The sequence below is a fragment of the Periplaneta americana genome, chromosome 8 (assembly GCF_040183065.1).
Source record: "Periplaneta americana isolate PAMFEO1 chromosome 8, P.americana_PAMFEO1_priV1, whole genome shotgun sequence".
Classification (NCBI taxonomy): domain Eukaryota; kingdom Metazoa; phylum Arthropoda; class Insecta; order Blattodea; family Blattidae; genus Periplaneta; species Periplaneta americana.
The window spans coordinates 168,733,201-168,747,996 of NC_091124.1; the positions used below are offsets into that span (position 1 = coordinate 168,733,201).

General features: G+C 35.2%; 1 protein-coding gene across 6 annotated transcripts in view; it reads right to left on the minus strand.

Moving 5' to 3' along the window:
* LOC138705231 (tudor domain-containing protein 5-like) overlaps positions 1-14,796 on the minus strand; it is a 245,950-nt gene that overhangs the window by 190,678 nt on the left and 40,476 nt on the right. For all 6 annotated transcript variants that reach the window (XM_069834040.1, XM_069834041.1, XM_069834042.1 and 3 more), the window contains one exon: positions 9,216-9,406. In XM_069834040.1, the coding sequence (XP_069690141.1) occupies positions 9,216-9,406 (191 nt within the window). The remainder of the gene's footprint in view (positions 1-9,215; positions 9,407-14,796) is intronic.

The following is a 14,796-nucleotide window of genomic DNA, read 5'->3' on the forward strand; positions in this document are numbered from 1 at the left end:
TGAAGGAATTTCAAAATATGAAGACGATATGTTGAAACAATCTTTCTTCTCGAAATGAGAAAATAACCATTCTCTCAGTGTTGCCTAAGAGTTGGTCTGTAGCAAAAATTCAAGAAGAATTTGGTGTTACTAATTACATGGCACAAACAGTTAAAAAAAATTGGTGGCATGAAAAGGAATTTTGTCAATTCCTGACTCTAAACCTGGAAAAACACTTAGCAATGACACTGCATCATTACTAAAAATCTTTTACAACAATGATAAAATAAGCAGAATAATGGACAAGAGCCAGAAATTGCAGAACAAGAGGTAGATCTTCAACAGCTGCTTCTGTACGGGCACATCCTGGTCACTCACCAAGAAACAGACATTAAAATTAGGAAGATGTCAAAGAAGAATGGAAAGGAAAAGACTCAGAATAAGTCTGAAGGACAGAGTCAAAAACAAAGAAGTACGACAACGAAGCGGCATAGAGGACATGGTCACACTAGCTACAGGCCAGTTACTTTATGGTGACAGCTCTGGCCTGGCGACGCAGTGGTTTGGGCGAGTTCACTGTTTGTTCGAAGGGGTGTTCCTTTTAGTCTTCCCCTGGCTGCGCTAGAGTTCACATCTCGGGAGCGTTAGTGTGGGTGTACAGTCGCGCTAAGGACGTACTACACCACCACTGTCTTGTATATAGCAATTTAGTGTGTTTGTTACGTACATTTCATTTAGTTACTTAAATAGTTGTAGTGCTTCTGTTTTGTATTGTTTAGTGTGTAGTATTTATTGTCTAGATTCACTGCTATTTTCTGTTTGTGAAAATGCTGCCTGTTAGAAGCAAACTGAAAGGTCGGGTATTGCATTAGCAGTCGCGAGAAGTCGTGAGCAACGTGTAGCGCTTTATGAAGATAGCGTTGGAAGAAAAAACGTAATAAATGTTGGAAAACTTGTAGCAGAGTTTACCGCTGTGTCTGAGAGCTATGTTAGCCAAATAATAAGGGAGACTAAAGACATTGATAATCGGTGCCAAAATCAACTGTGGACAACTTTAATGAAGCTGTCATAAGATAAACCATAGCACGAGTTCTATATTTCACAGAACAGCGGCCCACACTTAAAAAAATATATTATTGAAATTGAAAGACTATCTACTTTCAGGGAGGTATCTCGACTTTGAGGAAAGTTATTATGAAATTAGGATTTCATTAGAAAAAAAAACACAAAATAATCACTAAATTCTGGTGGAGCATCACTGCATTAGGGCCAAAAGTTTGCAGTATTTGAGGAAAATAAAGAAGTACAGAGAAGAAGGCCGCTCCATCTTTTACATGGATGATGATGATGATGATGATGATGATGATGGGAAAGATAACAGTGAAGTACTGATGAACATTACCGGTATTTCCGCATGAGTATATTTCATTGTTAATTTGTGATTAACTGTTAAATATAGTGATTCGATTGCTGCTCATTGTATTTCCACATTAGTGTGTATTAGTGACTATTGTTCCGCACTGCTGCTCATTGTATTTCCACATTAGTGTTTATTAGTGACTATTGTTCCGCACTGCTGTTCATTGTATTTCCACATTAGTGTGTATTAGTGACTATTGTTCCGCACTGCTGCTCATTGTATTTCCACATTAGTGTTTATTAGTGACTATTGTTCCGCACTGCTGCTCATTGTATTTCCACATTAGTGTGTATTAGTGACTATTGTTCCGCACTGCTGCTCATTGTATTTCCACATTAGTGTTTATTAGTGACTATTGTTCCGCACTGCTGCTCATTGTATTTCCACATTAGTGTGTATTAGTGACTATTGTTCCGCACTGCTGCTCATTGTATTTCCACATTAGTGTTTATTAGTGACTATTGTTCCGGAGTATGAAGTGAACACAGTCACAGGAGCTCAAAATTATGCAGACGCTGCAACGTGAAACTTCATTTCTAATATGACTGTATTTCCCTCCCTCCATTCGCTCCGGCTCGGATCAGTCTCCCTCCCACAGTCGAACCTTCTCCTCTCTCGCGTCGAAGAGCTGTCACCATAAAGTATCTGAGCTGTAATAGGATAAAATGGCATTGGGGAGGACACGTGGTATGAATGCAACCTACCAGATGGGCACACACGGCGACACTGTGGGATCCAAGAATTGGCTGGAGAAACCATGAACAACCGAGAACCAGATGGGGGACGAGTTCAAGTTGCAGCTAGGAGGACTGTGGACCAGAATAGGACATCAAAGAACAGGGTGGAAGGATGCAGTCAACCAACTTTGAGCAGCAGCAACAACCAGTGCTAGTGAAATTGTGGACAAAAAAAAAAAAAAAACTAGGAATGTAAATAGACCATCAGGTCAGTTCCTCTGATGGTCAAGACTCAAGCCACCCCTGCCCAAGCAGGAGGCCTTGCCCCACTGGGGATTTACAGCTTTTATTATTATTATTATTATTATTATTATTATTATATCGAAAATGCCTTAATAGACATCTGGTAACCGAATTCCAACGCTGATTTATGTTTAAATTAATTTACTGGTAATTCTGGACAGCTTTTAGGAAGCGTCACCTGTAGGTGACATTGGGAGATCAAGAGTACCAGGGAAGAAAGATGTTATTCCTGTAAAGGAAGGACATACTCGTATAAACGTTCAGAAAAAACTTGTTCTGGCAAATTTGCAGGAAATATATCAGGCTTTTAAAAAGCAGTACCCAAATATAGTAAAATCCTTCATATCCGGTACCCAAATAACTGGCAATACCAAAACAATGGCACTTTTGGCTAGGCCAAACAAAAAAAATAGTCATTCATGCAAAAGGGAAGAGTCGGACGAAGAAGTAAGTGATTTTCGTGGATTGCACATGCCACATATTGTGTTTACTCTTTACATTGTTCACCCGTGAAAACAGAGACAAAAAAACTCGTTACATCCCTGGAGTATAACGGGTAGCATTGGTAAGCTGTCACTTGGACCTTGCAAAAAAATGCGCAGAGATGATATCTTCCAATTTACCACTTGAACTCGCCTCTTTCGAAGCGGTGTTGGATGAGTCTAAGTAGGAAAGTGTGAAATTATCTGTTCCTACAGCATGCAAAAATTTCATTCAAGTGATAGATAATATCATGGCTATTACTGCTAAGCGCTGCTGTTGCACAATGGATTCCATGAAATGCAAGTGAAATCTTCTTACACTGAAATCATCAACCGCTACTTCATTGTCCTCATAGTTGTGACGTTGGCTACACTGCTCTTCACGTCACATGACTTACATGACCGCCATTTAAAATTGTCATAAGGTTACGAAAACTTTCAGTATTTTTTACGCTATTATGTCTTACTATAATTATGAACTGATGAATGTACAATACCGTATTCAGTACTAAAAATAAACATTGTATGTATTTCAAAACTTTATTTTTAAATATCTATATGAAAATTACTAAATTTCAACATGGAAAAAAAGTATATGCAGTACAGTGTCTTTACATAACCTATAAACGTATTTTCCAATTATCTGGAAAAATCAGTTATCCGACACTGGCTTTGTCCCACAGTTGCCGGGTACGAGGAATTCTATTATACATTCAGACTGGATTTTCAAAATTCTGTGAATTACGACCAAAACATTGGATCTTAGCAGGAAGAAGTGTGACACACACTGTTTGCGTTTATTGTACTCGACAAAATATCGAATTAATGATAAGTGGTGCTCATTTCGAAAACATTGTGTTGAAGGATGATGAAGACCCTATTAAATCTTACAAAATGTGTCTGGCTAAAATAACATGTGATTCTCCTGTGTCTGGCTAAAATAACATGTGATTCTCCAAGTCCTGAATACCACTCAAATCAATGCAATGGATATCCTGGGGTACATGGACTGAAAGAAAAATTGATTGAAAGATTTGAAGAAAATTTTGTCGATCAAATCTCTTATAAACAATGAGTCACTTAGATCTCTGCAAATCGCAAACAATAGTTAAAGGAGTTGATGAATTTGTAGATGAATTCTGCGAGGAAATGGAGTTTATTTCTTGTCACAGGAAGAGAAGTCTTACTACAATTACTTGAAAAACAATGTAAATGAAGATGTCTTGTAACATGTGAATTCACAAAAAATTACTCCATCTTACAAGATATAATCATATCATTGGACGAGATCACATGCCACAATTCACCCTATGTTGCATACTATAAAAGAGACAGTGAACTGAAGCACTTGCATGTATTTTCATTTCTGACTGCCTGAAGCACAACACTGCAGCTGTTTATACACTTCAAAAGAAACTCACCACTCCTTACTACACTAATTAAAAATCTTAAATGGAAGTGCTGCCTGATATAAAACTATAAAAACTTTTTGAATCTGTGACACTGCAGTGAGGACTTCTGCATAGATACAGAGTGACATTTCTTTGCCACCACTCATGGCAAGAGTGCATGTGATGAATTAGGAGGGACAGTCAAATGACCTACTGCTAAAGCAAGTCTTGGACGTCCTTGCAATGATCAGATTTTGACTTCGTGAGAGTTCCTTTGAGTTTTAAAAACCTTCAATTAGAAGTATCCATTTTGAATATACAGAGACATCATTTTATTTTTACTAACATTTCTAACATTAACCTGGCTATACCTTTGCTACCCCCTTCCACGACTGGAGTTCGACGATACTGGTGTAGTATACAAACAAATCATTTTACTAGGTATAGGAGGGAAGAAAAGTAGTTCATCCATTTACGTAAACTAGGAAATATCACGATTTTGAGTTTGATAATTTTCATTAGGTTTTTGTTTAATCAAAATACAGTATAGTATTAACAATAAGTGTTTTTACTCATGAACTGAGCTGTCCATTCGGACATATTCATTATGCAGTGTATATTATACTGTCTACAACACATTAGCATACAATTTAGAGAATGAAGTTAAATTGAAAAATAATCATAATATGGATATTTAAACACATTTTTGAAAATGGTGGCCGTTCATTTCGATACAGATTTCAGTTCTTTTGTGCATATTATCGCACTATAGACTATTGTACCTAATTCCAATTACCAATTTCGTCCTTCACACTAGTAACTCATGTGGAAATAATTCTGTACTTAATCTATAAAAGATTACCTGACGTACTGTAAATTCAATCTTCATTTCTGCCCGATCCAAAAAGATAAAATTACTTAGATATGCTATCTACTTTCCATCCAAGTAGTTACGTCACAGGGTCGTAGAAAGGAAGGAGGTCCTTTTAAGTTAATTTTAAACAGTTGTATAATATTACGTAGATGCCCAATTCCTAACAGAAATTAACGTTTTCAGAAAAGAGCTAAGACAGCCCAGCCATTAGTCTTTACAGAGAGACGAGCAGAAGTAGGTGGGGAAAATTGGGATGAGATGTAGGCAGACGAACGACAGTACCTGTACAAAAATATGATTCAATATTGAAAACTCTTTCATCACTGAAAAACGCGAATATATTTATGGAACGTACTATACTCACTAACTCAGTACTGTTTAGTATCACCGTAAGGCACTTTGACTGCATACGCGGCCCTGGTTCTGTGTGGACGACGATTGGAAGTTTACTAGTAGAAGGGGTGGGAGTGAAGTACATTCAAAAACTCAGGTACAATAAAAATTGAAGTAAAAATAAAATGATGTCCCTGTACAATAATTACTGATGACTATCTGGTCAGCAATAGGGAATTAACCTCTTGTTTCCAGGATGAGATACACAATTAGTTACATTGTTTTGTTACAAGATCAAACTCTGAGGTTGTATGCCAGCTTTACTGAAGCAGCAACAAAGAAGAAACACATATAGTTTCTCAACATGCCCTTTTTCTTGAGACTTCTGCAGCTCCTACTGTTTCTGCGTGTTATACAACAGCTGAGTATAATGGTGCATGTGCATGGTAGCTGGCACACATTGGTGCTACACATGAGAATGAAGCTAAACTCAAAGTCAGTTTTCTACATCCCAGAGAACCATCTCCCTCTCTCACATTTTAAGGCATTCCTGACACACAGGACATCCCAACAAGTGCAATGCTTACAAAAGTAGGATCTGTTACTTCAACTGGACATGTTTACACTCTCAATAAAAGTGACACTAAAAAGTCCTCACATCGTTTATCATTAAGGCAAAACTAGCAGTATAATTCCAGTAATACTGACAATTTCATTCAGCTCTTCTCTTGGTAAGTAATTTGCACTTTCAAAGTTTTTAGGAATCTAATCAATGGTTATTGTCTGTAAATATAAATAAATGTCGTCTTTAGTTCATAGAAATAAGGAGGTAAAAAAGTAAATAAATAATAAAATAGATAATTAAGCTTAAAATTGTTAAACGGAATAATCAGTATTTGCGTATTTGCATTTTGAAATTCATTGCAGTCACATTGCAACAAGTAAAACTTTGTTTTTAATCACTGGTCAAGAAAATTAAACATATTTTTTGTTAAAAGATGATGAAGGGGCGATTCTTATAGAATTTTTCGTGATGTTTTCAAAATTTTTCTATCATCCAAGATTTTTGAGTAATTATATGAAATGTAATTCAAGCTTTCCTAGTGTTAATACCTTGTCACATTTTACCTAAAATCATGTTTACTTATCTAAAACGTGTGTAAATTAGATTTTAGGCTATACTTGGCTTGAGAAACATCTCTTTTGATGTCCAGCAGTAGTCTGACAGAATATTTGAACTCCATTTTTCCTGGTAGCACCTTTCCTTTTCAGAAAAATCCTGATGAAAAGAATCCCCATGTTCATAGCTCACTACCCGAAGGTTTTAAGGAAAGAAAAAAATAGATTTTTTTTATTTCAGTTGGTTATTTAACGACGCTATATCAACTACTAGGTTATTTAGCGTCGATGAGATTGGTGATAGTGAGATGATATTTGGCGAGATGAGGCCGAGGATTCGCCATAGATTACCTTGCATTCACATTACGGATGAGGAAAACCTCGGAAAAAACCCAACCAGGTAATCAGCCCAAGCGGGGATCGAACCCGCGCCCGAACGCAACTTCAGACCGGCAGGCAAGCGCCTTAACCGACTGAGCCACGCCGGTGGCTGAAAAAAATAGATGAGAATCCAAGAAGTTATTTTGAGAGATACATGACACCCCATCACATTATACTTCTGAATCAGCTCGCTGACAAGTTCTCTGTAATCTTCTGATCTGTGGTTCCTAGAAAGTAATAGTCTGTTGAATGCTCCTTAAGTTCCCGGCATAACATTGGAACTGGAAAAGGCACAAGACGTGATCCCTTTAGCCAACCAGTTAATAGATTTACGTGGAGCACAACAGATTTCAGGGGCCCAGTTCCTATTCTCATCTATTTTTCAATCAAAATAACACTCGTAAGCTCTTTTAACTAGTATAGTAAAAATTCGCCTGTGTGCTTTCAAAGTTAACTGACCACAAACGTAACAAAAATTGTTTATGTGATTTACACAATATTTCGAGGTATGTTTCACTTTATAAAATACTTTTACCATACTTAAAATTAGGACAAAAAAAACACAGGGTATGGAACTTGTTTCATGTAAGTTCCAACTCAACTGAGAATTAATACTAACTTTTACAGTCTAATGAGAAATAAAATTCGTTGTTATGAATTCTGACTTCACAGGCAATAATTATCTAGTCAACTGTTAAAGCAATAAAATGAAATATTTGAAATATTTTCTTTCCATTAGCATAATTATTAAAGATTGTATACCTATAGCAATAAAAAAATGGTGCGTGGTAGAAAAATTCTTACTTCATTTTTGGAATCAGCAAATGAAATTACATAAGAAACAGCAGAAATTTTACATTTAACAAAATCACTGTTGACCAGTATTATGATTCCAATGGTATCCATGATGAAATTTTACAGCTTCACTCGTGTGTATCTCATTAACATTTAAAAAAATTAAAAAGTGTTTTAAAATTAAAATTTGAAAATTTTAAGAGATCAAATTTCACTCCCTCTTCTTTCAAGGTTGTGTTATATATATCAAATTAAAGATCATAAAAAAAAAAGGTTTTAAAATGAACCCTAGATGAGCTCTCTAGCATTAATAGTTTCACAAATACTGAACGTTCTGTAAACCCTATTCACTGAAAAATTCTTTCCCAATTTTCAAAAATGTATGTAGGTATCGAATACTCTTGATTTAACAATGAAGTCATTCTCCTTCAAAAATTAATTTCAGAAATACTATCAAAACAAAAAGTTTAAAATTTTATATTTTTATTAGCTCCACAAGCACAACTTCATACCAAATATCATAAAAATCTGAGACATAAAGGTTTGGTCACCTGGTTGATTTCACATGGAACAATCCTATTACTTTGTTTTATAAATTGATTGAGAGCACTGAAGAGACTACTCATTAGTGAGTAATGTAGTGCAAGCTATTGTGTTCTTTCTAATTGTGTGAGAATGGTGTATAACATATTCTAGCGAGTTTTTGCAGTTCTAAGTTATGCAAAATGTCCAACAAGTCATTTCGAACATTTTGCAAGAAGTGATTAGTCAGTGTTTCAGAAGAAAATGTACCGTAAACTGGGGTAAAGAGGATCACATGTGGTAAAGTGGATCATATGTGTATTGTTAGATAAGTCAGCGCCACATGGATCACACATGCAAAGAAAACTATTTTTAGTGGCACTTACAGAAGAAAGGTTTTCTTTTCATGTGTGATCCATGTGGCGCTGCCTTATCTAGGCAATACACATATGATCCACTTTACCACATGTGATCCTCTTTACCCCAGTTTACGGTATTGAAGCAGAACCAAGAAAGAGAAGAACAACATTCAAACAAGGAGAAAACTTGTAACATATACACAGTATGAATTTGAAAATCTTGAGTTTGATAGTGATATCAGTAATATAAACGTCATATTGTTCTTGTTATTCTATGAACTGATTTAAAAAAAATTGTTTATATTTAAAAATTTGATCAATATTTGCACGTACTTAATGTGTTGTAATCCTTCACAACAAACAATACCGTGCCCCCCCCCCTCCAAAAATTAAGATTTACTCCTACAGAAAATAACAGCAGTAAGATGAAGATATAAACAGATGGTATGACTTTCACTACTTAACAACTAAATCTTTATTCTAGAAAAATGTATGAATAAATACTGAATTTATCTCAAGAGAATGACACAAATCCACATGAAACTCGAACAATGGACTTACTTTATGCCATGTATGTTACCTTGTATAATTGTGGAAGTTCTGAACACCAAATTCCATCAGGATTTTTGTCCAGTAGTAACATGAACTGTCTTCGCATCTGATGACTCACTAAATCATTACTATATGCACAACTGGGAGGACTGATTTCAGACTGTGATCTCTCTGATGACTGTATGCCACATTCTTTTTCTTTGTTTACAAATGACGTAACTGCAATCAAAACAAAACTTAATGCAGTAATTTCTATTTCTAGTTTAATACTGCTGTTAAATTATTAAAATGTGATCAGTGGAAGTTCTTTAATGTAACCTCTATATTGGAAAGGGAAGATCAGATACAACACATCACAATACTCAAGTGGTACACTACAAATACGTTTGTACAATCATAATGTATAGGGGTGAATATTCTGAAATGGGTAAATGTATGTCCCGGCTGATTTAAGGAGTTTCTTGAAAATGTTAACTGATTACTTTTGCATTTAATTAACTAACTCTCACATACGACGAAAGAGTAATGGAACGGAGAAAAATTCCCTCTGGCGCCGGGATTTGAACCCGGGTTTTCAGCTCTACGTGCTGATGCTTTATCCACTAAGCCACACCGGATACAACCCCGGCGTCGGACAGAATTGTCTCTGATTGAGTTCCAACTCTTGGGTTCCCTCTAGTGGCCACCCTCTGCGCCGGAGGGAATTTTTCTCCGTTCCATTACTCTTTCATCGTACGACGACGCAGAATATCTGCATGGAAATATCATATGTACTTCAGTACATTGAAATAATATATGATATGCGTAAATCACGAAGTGATTTAAGACGGCGCTTATTCCGTCAGATCCCGGCCAACTAGTCACTCATAACGAGTGTACCTCAGCACATGTGTGGACTTCGGTCCTATGTTCATAGACATCTATGATGTAGTGCAGAGGGCGGCCACTAGAGGGAACCCAAGAGTTGGAACTCAATCAGAGACAATTCTGTCCGACGTCGGGGTTGTATAAGGTGTGGCTTAGTGGATAAAGCATCAGCACATAGAGCTGAAAACCCGGGTTCAAATCCCGGCGCCGGAGGGAATTTTTCTCCGTTCCATTACTCTTTCATCGTATGATGACGCAGAATATCTGCATGGAAATATCATATGTACTTCGGTACATTGAAATAATATATAACTCTCACATGTTTTAGTTGGAAACAAAGCATAAAAGGGATAATTTTAAAATTTATAATTAAAAAATAACGACCAAACATCAAAATGTAACTACGGTCCCTATGTCCCCAATTACATTTTACTCTGTTTTACTAAGTTTTTCTCGGAATGTTTCGATTTGATTTTATTTCCTCGGCCAAGATTATAAAAAGAAATAGTTAAAATACTTATGAAAGACAAGAATTGTTGTTTGTTTAATTCTGAAAGGACACAACTTCAACGTAAAGTTTGTCCCCAAAAATTTCGTAATGCCGGTCCCTCGAAATAAAAGAGCTACACAAAAGACAATTTCGCTTCATGTGGTAAATTTTAACGGTTGGTAGTGATGAGAGGTCAACATGGTGCCAGCTGAAAACTTTTCGTCCATTGTCGTAATTTATTTTATTGAAAAATACAAAAATCATCACTGATGACTGAATGTTGTTTTCTATTGGTAACACCGGTCCCAGGTGGCATTAAATATAGTTTGTATATACTCAACTTTCGTAGTATATGCAAAACATTACAATGTTTGTCGACTAAAAAGTCTAACCTCCATGATATTTTTAACGATTTATTTTGTCAGAACTATTGCAGAAATTATACTAATTTGTAACAACGGTCCCTCTGTAACATCATCGGTCCCTTTATTGTGGGACCGAGGTTACACTTAACATACAATTATTAAATACTGGTGGATAAAGTAACTTCGAATATTATTTCATGTGATTATTTATAGGAAAGAAAAAAAAGTCTGATGATGAAAGTAGAAAATATGAAAGGGAGAAGATACATAGGCAGAGGGCAAATATGACTGAAGAGGGGTTGCAGAAAAAAAGGGACTATAGCAAAGAATATAAAAAAAAAAAGAAAGAAAATAGCAGATATGACTGATCGTGAAAAAAGAAATGTTCGAAGACAAGTGAAATCTGAAGTACAGACGTTTAGAAGATACTTTAAACAATGGGCTGTAAGGGAAAGATAACAACAATCCCTTGGCTTTTTTTTAAATTAGAAAATCTCACATAAAAATTTTTTTTAAGCTCAACTGATACCAGAATCTTCAATAATAGGAGCAAATGTAACCAATGTGAGAAAAAAGTACACAATTTAATATAATATATTTTTTCCAGTTTTGTTATTCATATTTGCCCATTTCAGAATATTCACCCATACATATGTACAATTAAACAAAACATAACAAGTACTGAGCATGTGCACAACAAATAAATAAGTATGCATTATTTTGTATATACAATTAAATGAAAAACGTAACAAGTACGGAATTCAAAAAAAAAAAAAAAAAAAAAACCATTGAGTAATTTCAAGACTTGGGCATCGAAAAAGATACTGCCCCCAACTTAAGATTTTTGACATATGGATTAAGGTTATAAGAAACGAGAATGTAAGCAAATGTGAAATTATATTTAAATATGTTGAAAATTCAGATAAGTTCAAATTGTAATATAAAATAGTTTTGTACAATTTACAGTCTATCACTTATCTAAGTGTGAAAGCAGAAATAAATTTTGTGAAAGCAGAAATAAATTTTATTTCTGCTTTTCACATTTAGATAAGTGATAGACTGAAAATTGTACAAAACTATTTTATATTAAAATGTAAAATTGTTTAGTTTATGGGGGGGGGGGAATTATAGAAAGTAATAACTACATACACAATATTAAAATAATGGATGAAAAGTGACATCCAAAGCAAACAATTAATTACAAAGCTAAATGTGTGACAACCAAAGAAGGGATGCTCTGGAGTGACAATTCAGTTTAATGATTACAAACATAAATAAAATACATTACTGAAATACACAAACAATTCTAACTTTTATAGGAGCGACATATGAGTTTTCAATTTGTACTAGATTTGTAGCACGGAAAACAAGGAGCCAATAGAGTGTTTTTGCAGCCTTACTGAACACTAAATGTTAGCACTAAGTTGACGTCATTGATGAAAGAGCTAATCAGAGCCATGCATCTCACGTTATTTCAATAGCAGAACCAGTTATCTTTAGGCAGATAACATGGACGTGACTGAAGTTTACTGTACGCCTAATATGGTGTTGAAACATGGTACCTCGTTTGAGATGTACCACTGTGGATGATATTCATCTACCTAGAACAGCTCAAGGTGGATAAATTATTCAGGCCAAAGTATAAGAAGGTTCAGGAAAGAATTTTTCGTCGAGATTCTAACAGATAAATGGTCGAGTCGTGAGTACTCTACCAAACAAAAACATTCCATTGTTTAACTCGGAAACCAGTGAAGATCTTGAGTAATGACCACTTTTGAAAGTACAGTGGGTGATCAAATTATTAGGGACACTTGGTAAAAGTAGGAATTTCATCTTCAAATTCACATAAAACACAAGTAATTTGGATTTTCTCAACTGGAAAAGCTTTATTACTCTAAATAGTGTTTTATAAACAATATTATTACATATTTAATTGTGTAATAATGAATATGGAATGAAATAAACAAGAAAACTAATATTTTGTCACACATCCTTTTGCAGCAATTACAGTTTTAACTCTCTTTGGCATACTAGAAATGCATTGAACACAATTGTTTTTAATTTCTTGGCCGTGATGCCACACATTGATCAGTTTTTCTATTAAAGATTGTTTATTTGTAATAATTTCTGAATGAATTTGCCTCTTCATTAGCTCCCAAACGTTTTCAATCGGATTAAGGTCCGGAGAGTTACCAGGCCAATCCAGAGCCCTAATTTTGTTATCAGACAGGAATTTTGTCACCTTATTTGCCTTATGACAGAGTGCAGAGTCGTGCATGGACACAAAATAACCATCTGGAAACCATTCACGGACTTGTGAAAGAAGCCGTTCCTTAAGAACCTTTATGTATTGATATTGTCTCATCATTCCTTGAACAAAATACAGGCGACTAGTTCCATGACCACTAATCACAGACCACACCATGATGCTTAGAGGATGTTTAACAGTCTTCTACATAGAAAGGCGCCAATGAGAGATGCTGTAATCAACATATCTTCTATGACAACCCGTCGGAGGGTCAAAGAGTTAGGGTTTTCATGTCGCACTCCAACCAAGAAACCATTCCTGAAACCATACATGTGAAGAAACGTCTCTCTTGGGCAAAGCAGCATCAATCTTGGACTGTGGATGATTGGAAAAAAGTGAGTTGTCATTCCCATGATTTCTTTGTTAGTCACAATTTTACTTTGTGCAAATGTTTTTTATGTAGGCCTACCGTTTATTTCTTTTTTCAGGTGTGTTTTTCAGATGAATCTACCATACAGATACTTGCTGACAATTCTGTGTTCGTTAGAAGGCTTAAAGGTGAAAAGTACAATAATGACTGTATTATGAAGACTGTTAAACATCCTCTAAGCCTCATGGTGTGGTCTGTGATTAGTGGTCATGGTCGCCTGTATTTTGTTCAAGGAATGATGAGACAATATCAATACATAAAGGTTCTGAAGGAACGGCTTCTTCCACAAGTCCTTGAATGGTTTCCAAATGGTGATTTTGTGTCCATGCACGACTCTGCGCCCTGTCACAAGGCAAATAAGGTGACAAAATTCCTGTCTGATAACAAAATTAAGGTTCTGGATTGGCCTGGTTAACTCTCCGGATCTTAATCCGATTGAAAATGTTTGGGAGCTAATGAAGAGGCAAATTCATTGAGAAATTATTACAAATAAACAATCTTTAATAGAAAAACTTATCAAAGTGTGGCATCACGGCCAAGAAATTAAAAACAATTGTATCCAATGCATTTCTAGTATGCCAAAGAGAGTTAAAACTGTAATTGCTGCAAAAGGATGTGTGACAAAATATTAGTTTTCTTGTTTATTTCATTCCATATTCATTATTACACAATTAAATATGTAATAATATTGTTTATAAAACACTATTTAGAGTAATAAAGCTTTTCCAGTTGAGAAAATTCAAATTACTTGTGTTTTATGTGAATTTGAAGATGAAATTCCTACTTTTACCAAGTGTCCCTAATAATTTGATCACCCACTGTAATTTCCATTCTTTCTTTATATTTCTCTCACTGTGACCCCACATCTAATGTGAAAAACAAAAAAGTTTACCGCTTATCAACTTTTGAAGGTGTAAATATCTATTCTGAACAGATCACCTCAAAGTTAGTTTTCCTTTTTTCTTATTTTTCAACAAAGAATTTCATTTCGAATTTCTTTTTTATGCTTTCCTTAGACATTGAGCTATTAATTAAAAAAAAAATACAGTGCAATTGATTGACTATCAAAGGAGCTATGACTTTATAAAAATGTTAAAGGAGTGGGAAAATCGTATTATGATTCTTTCCGAAGTTTTACGAATGTTAACATGCGTCATCAAATACGTCATTACTTACATCAACATAGCGTTAATGTATAGCGTATGACGA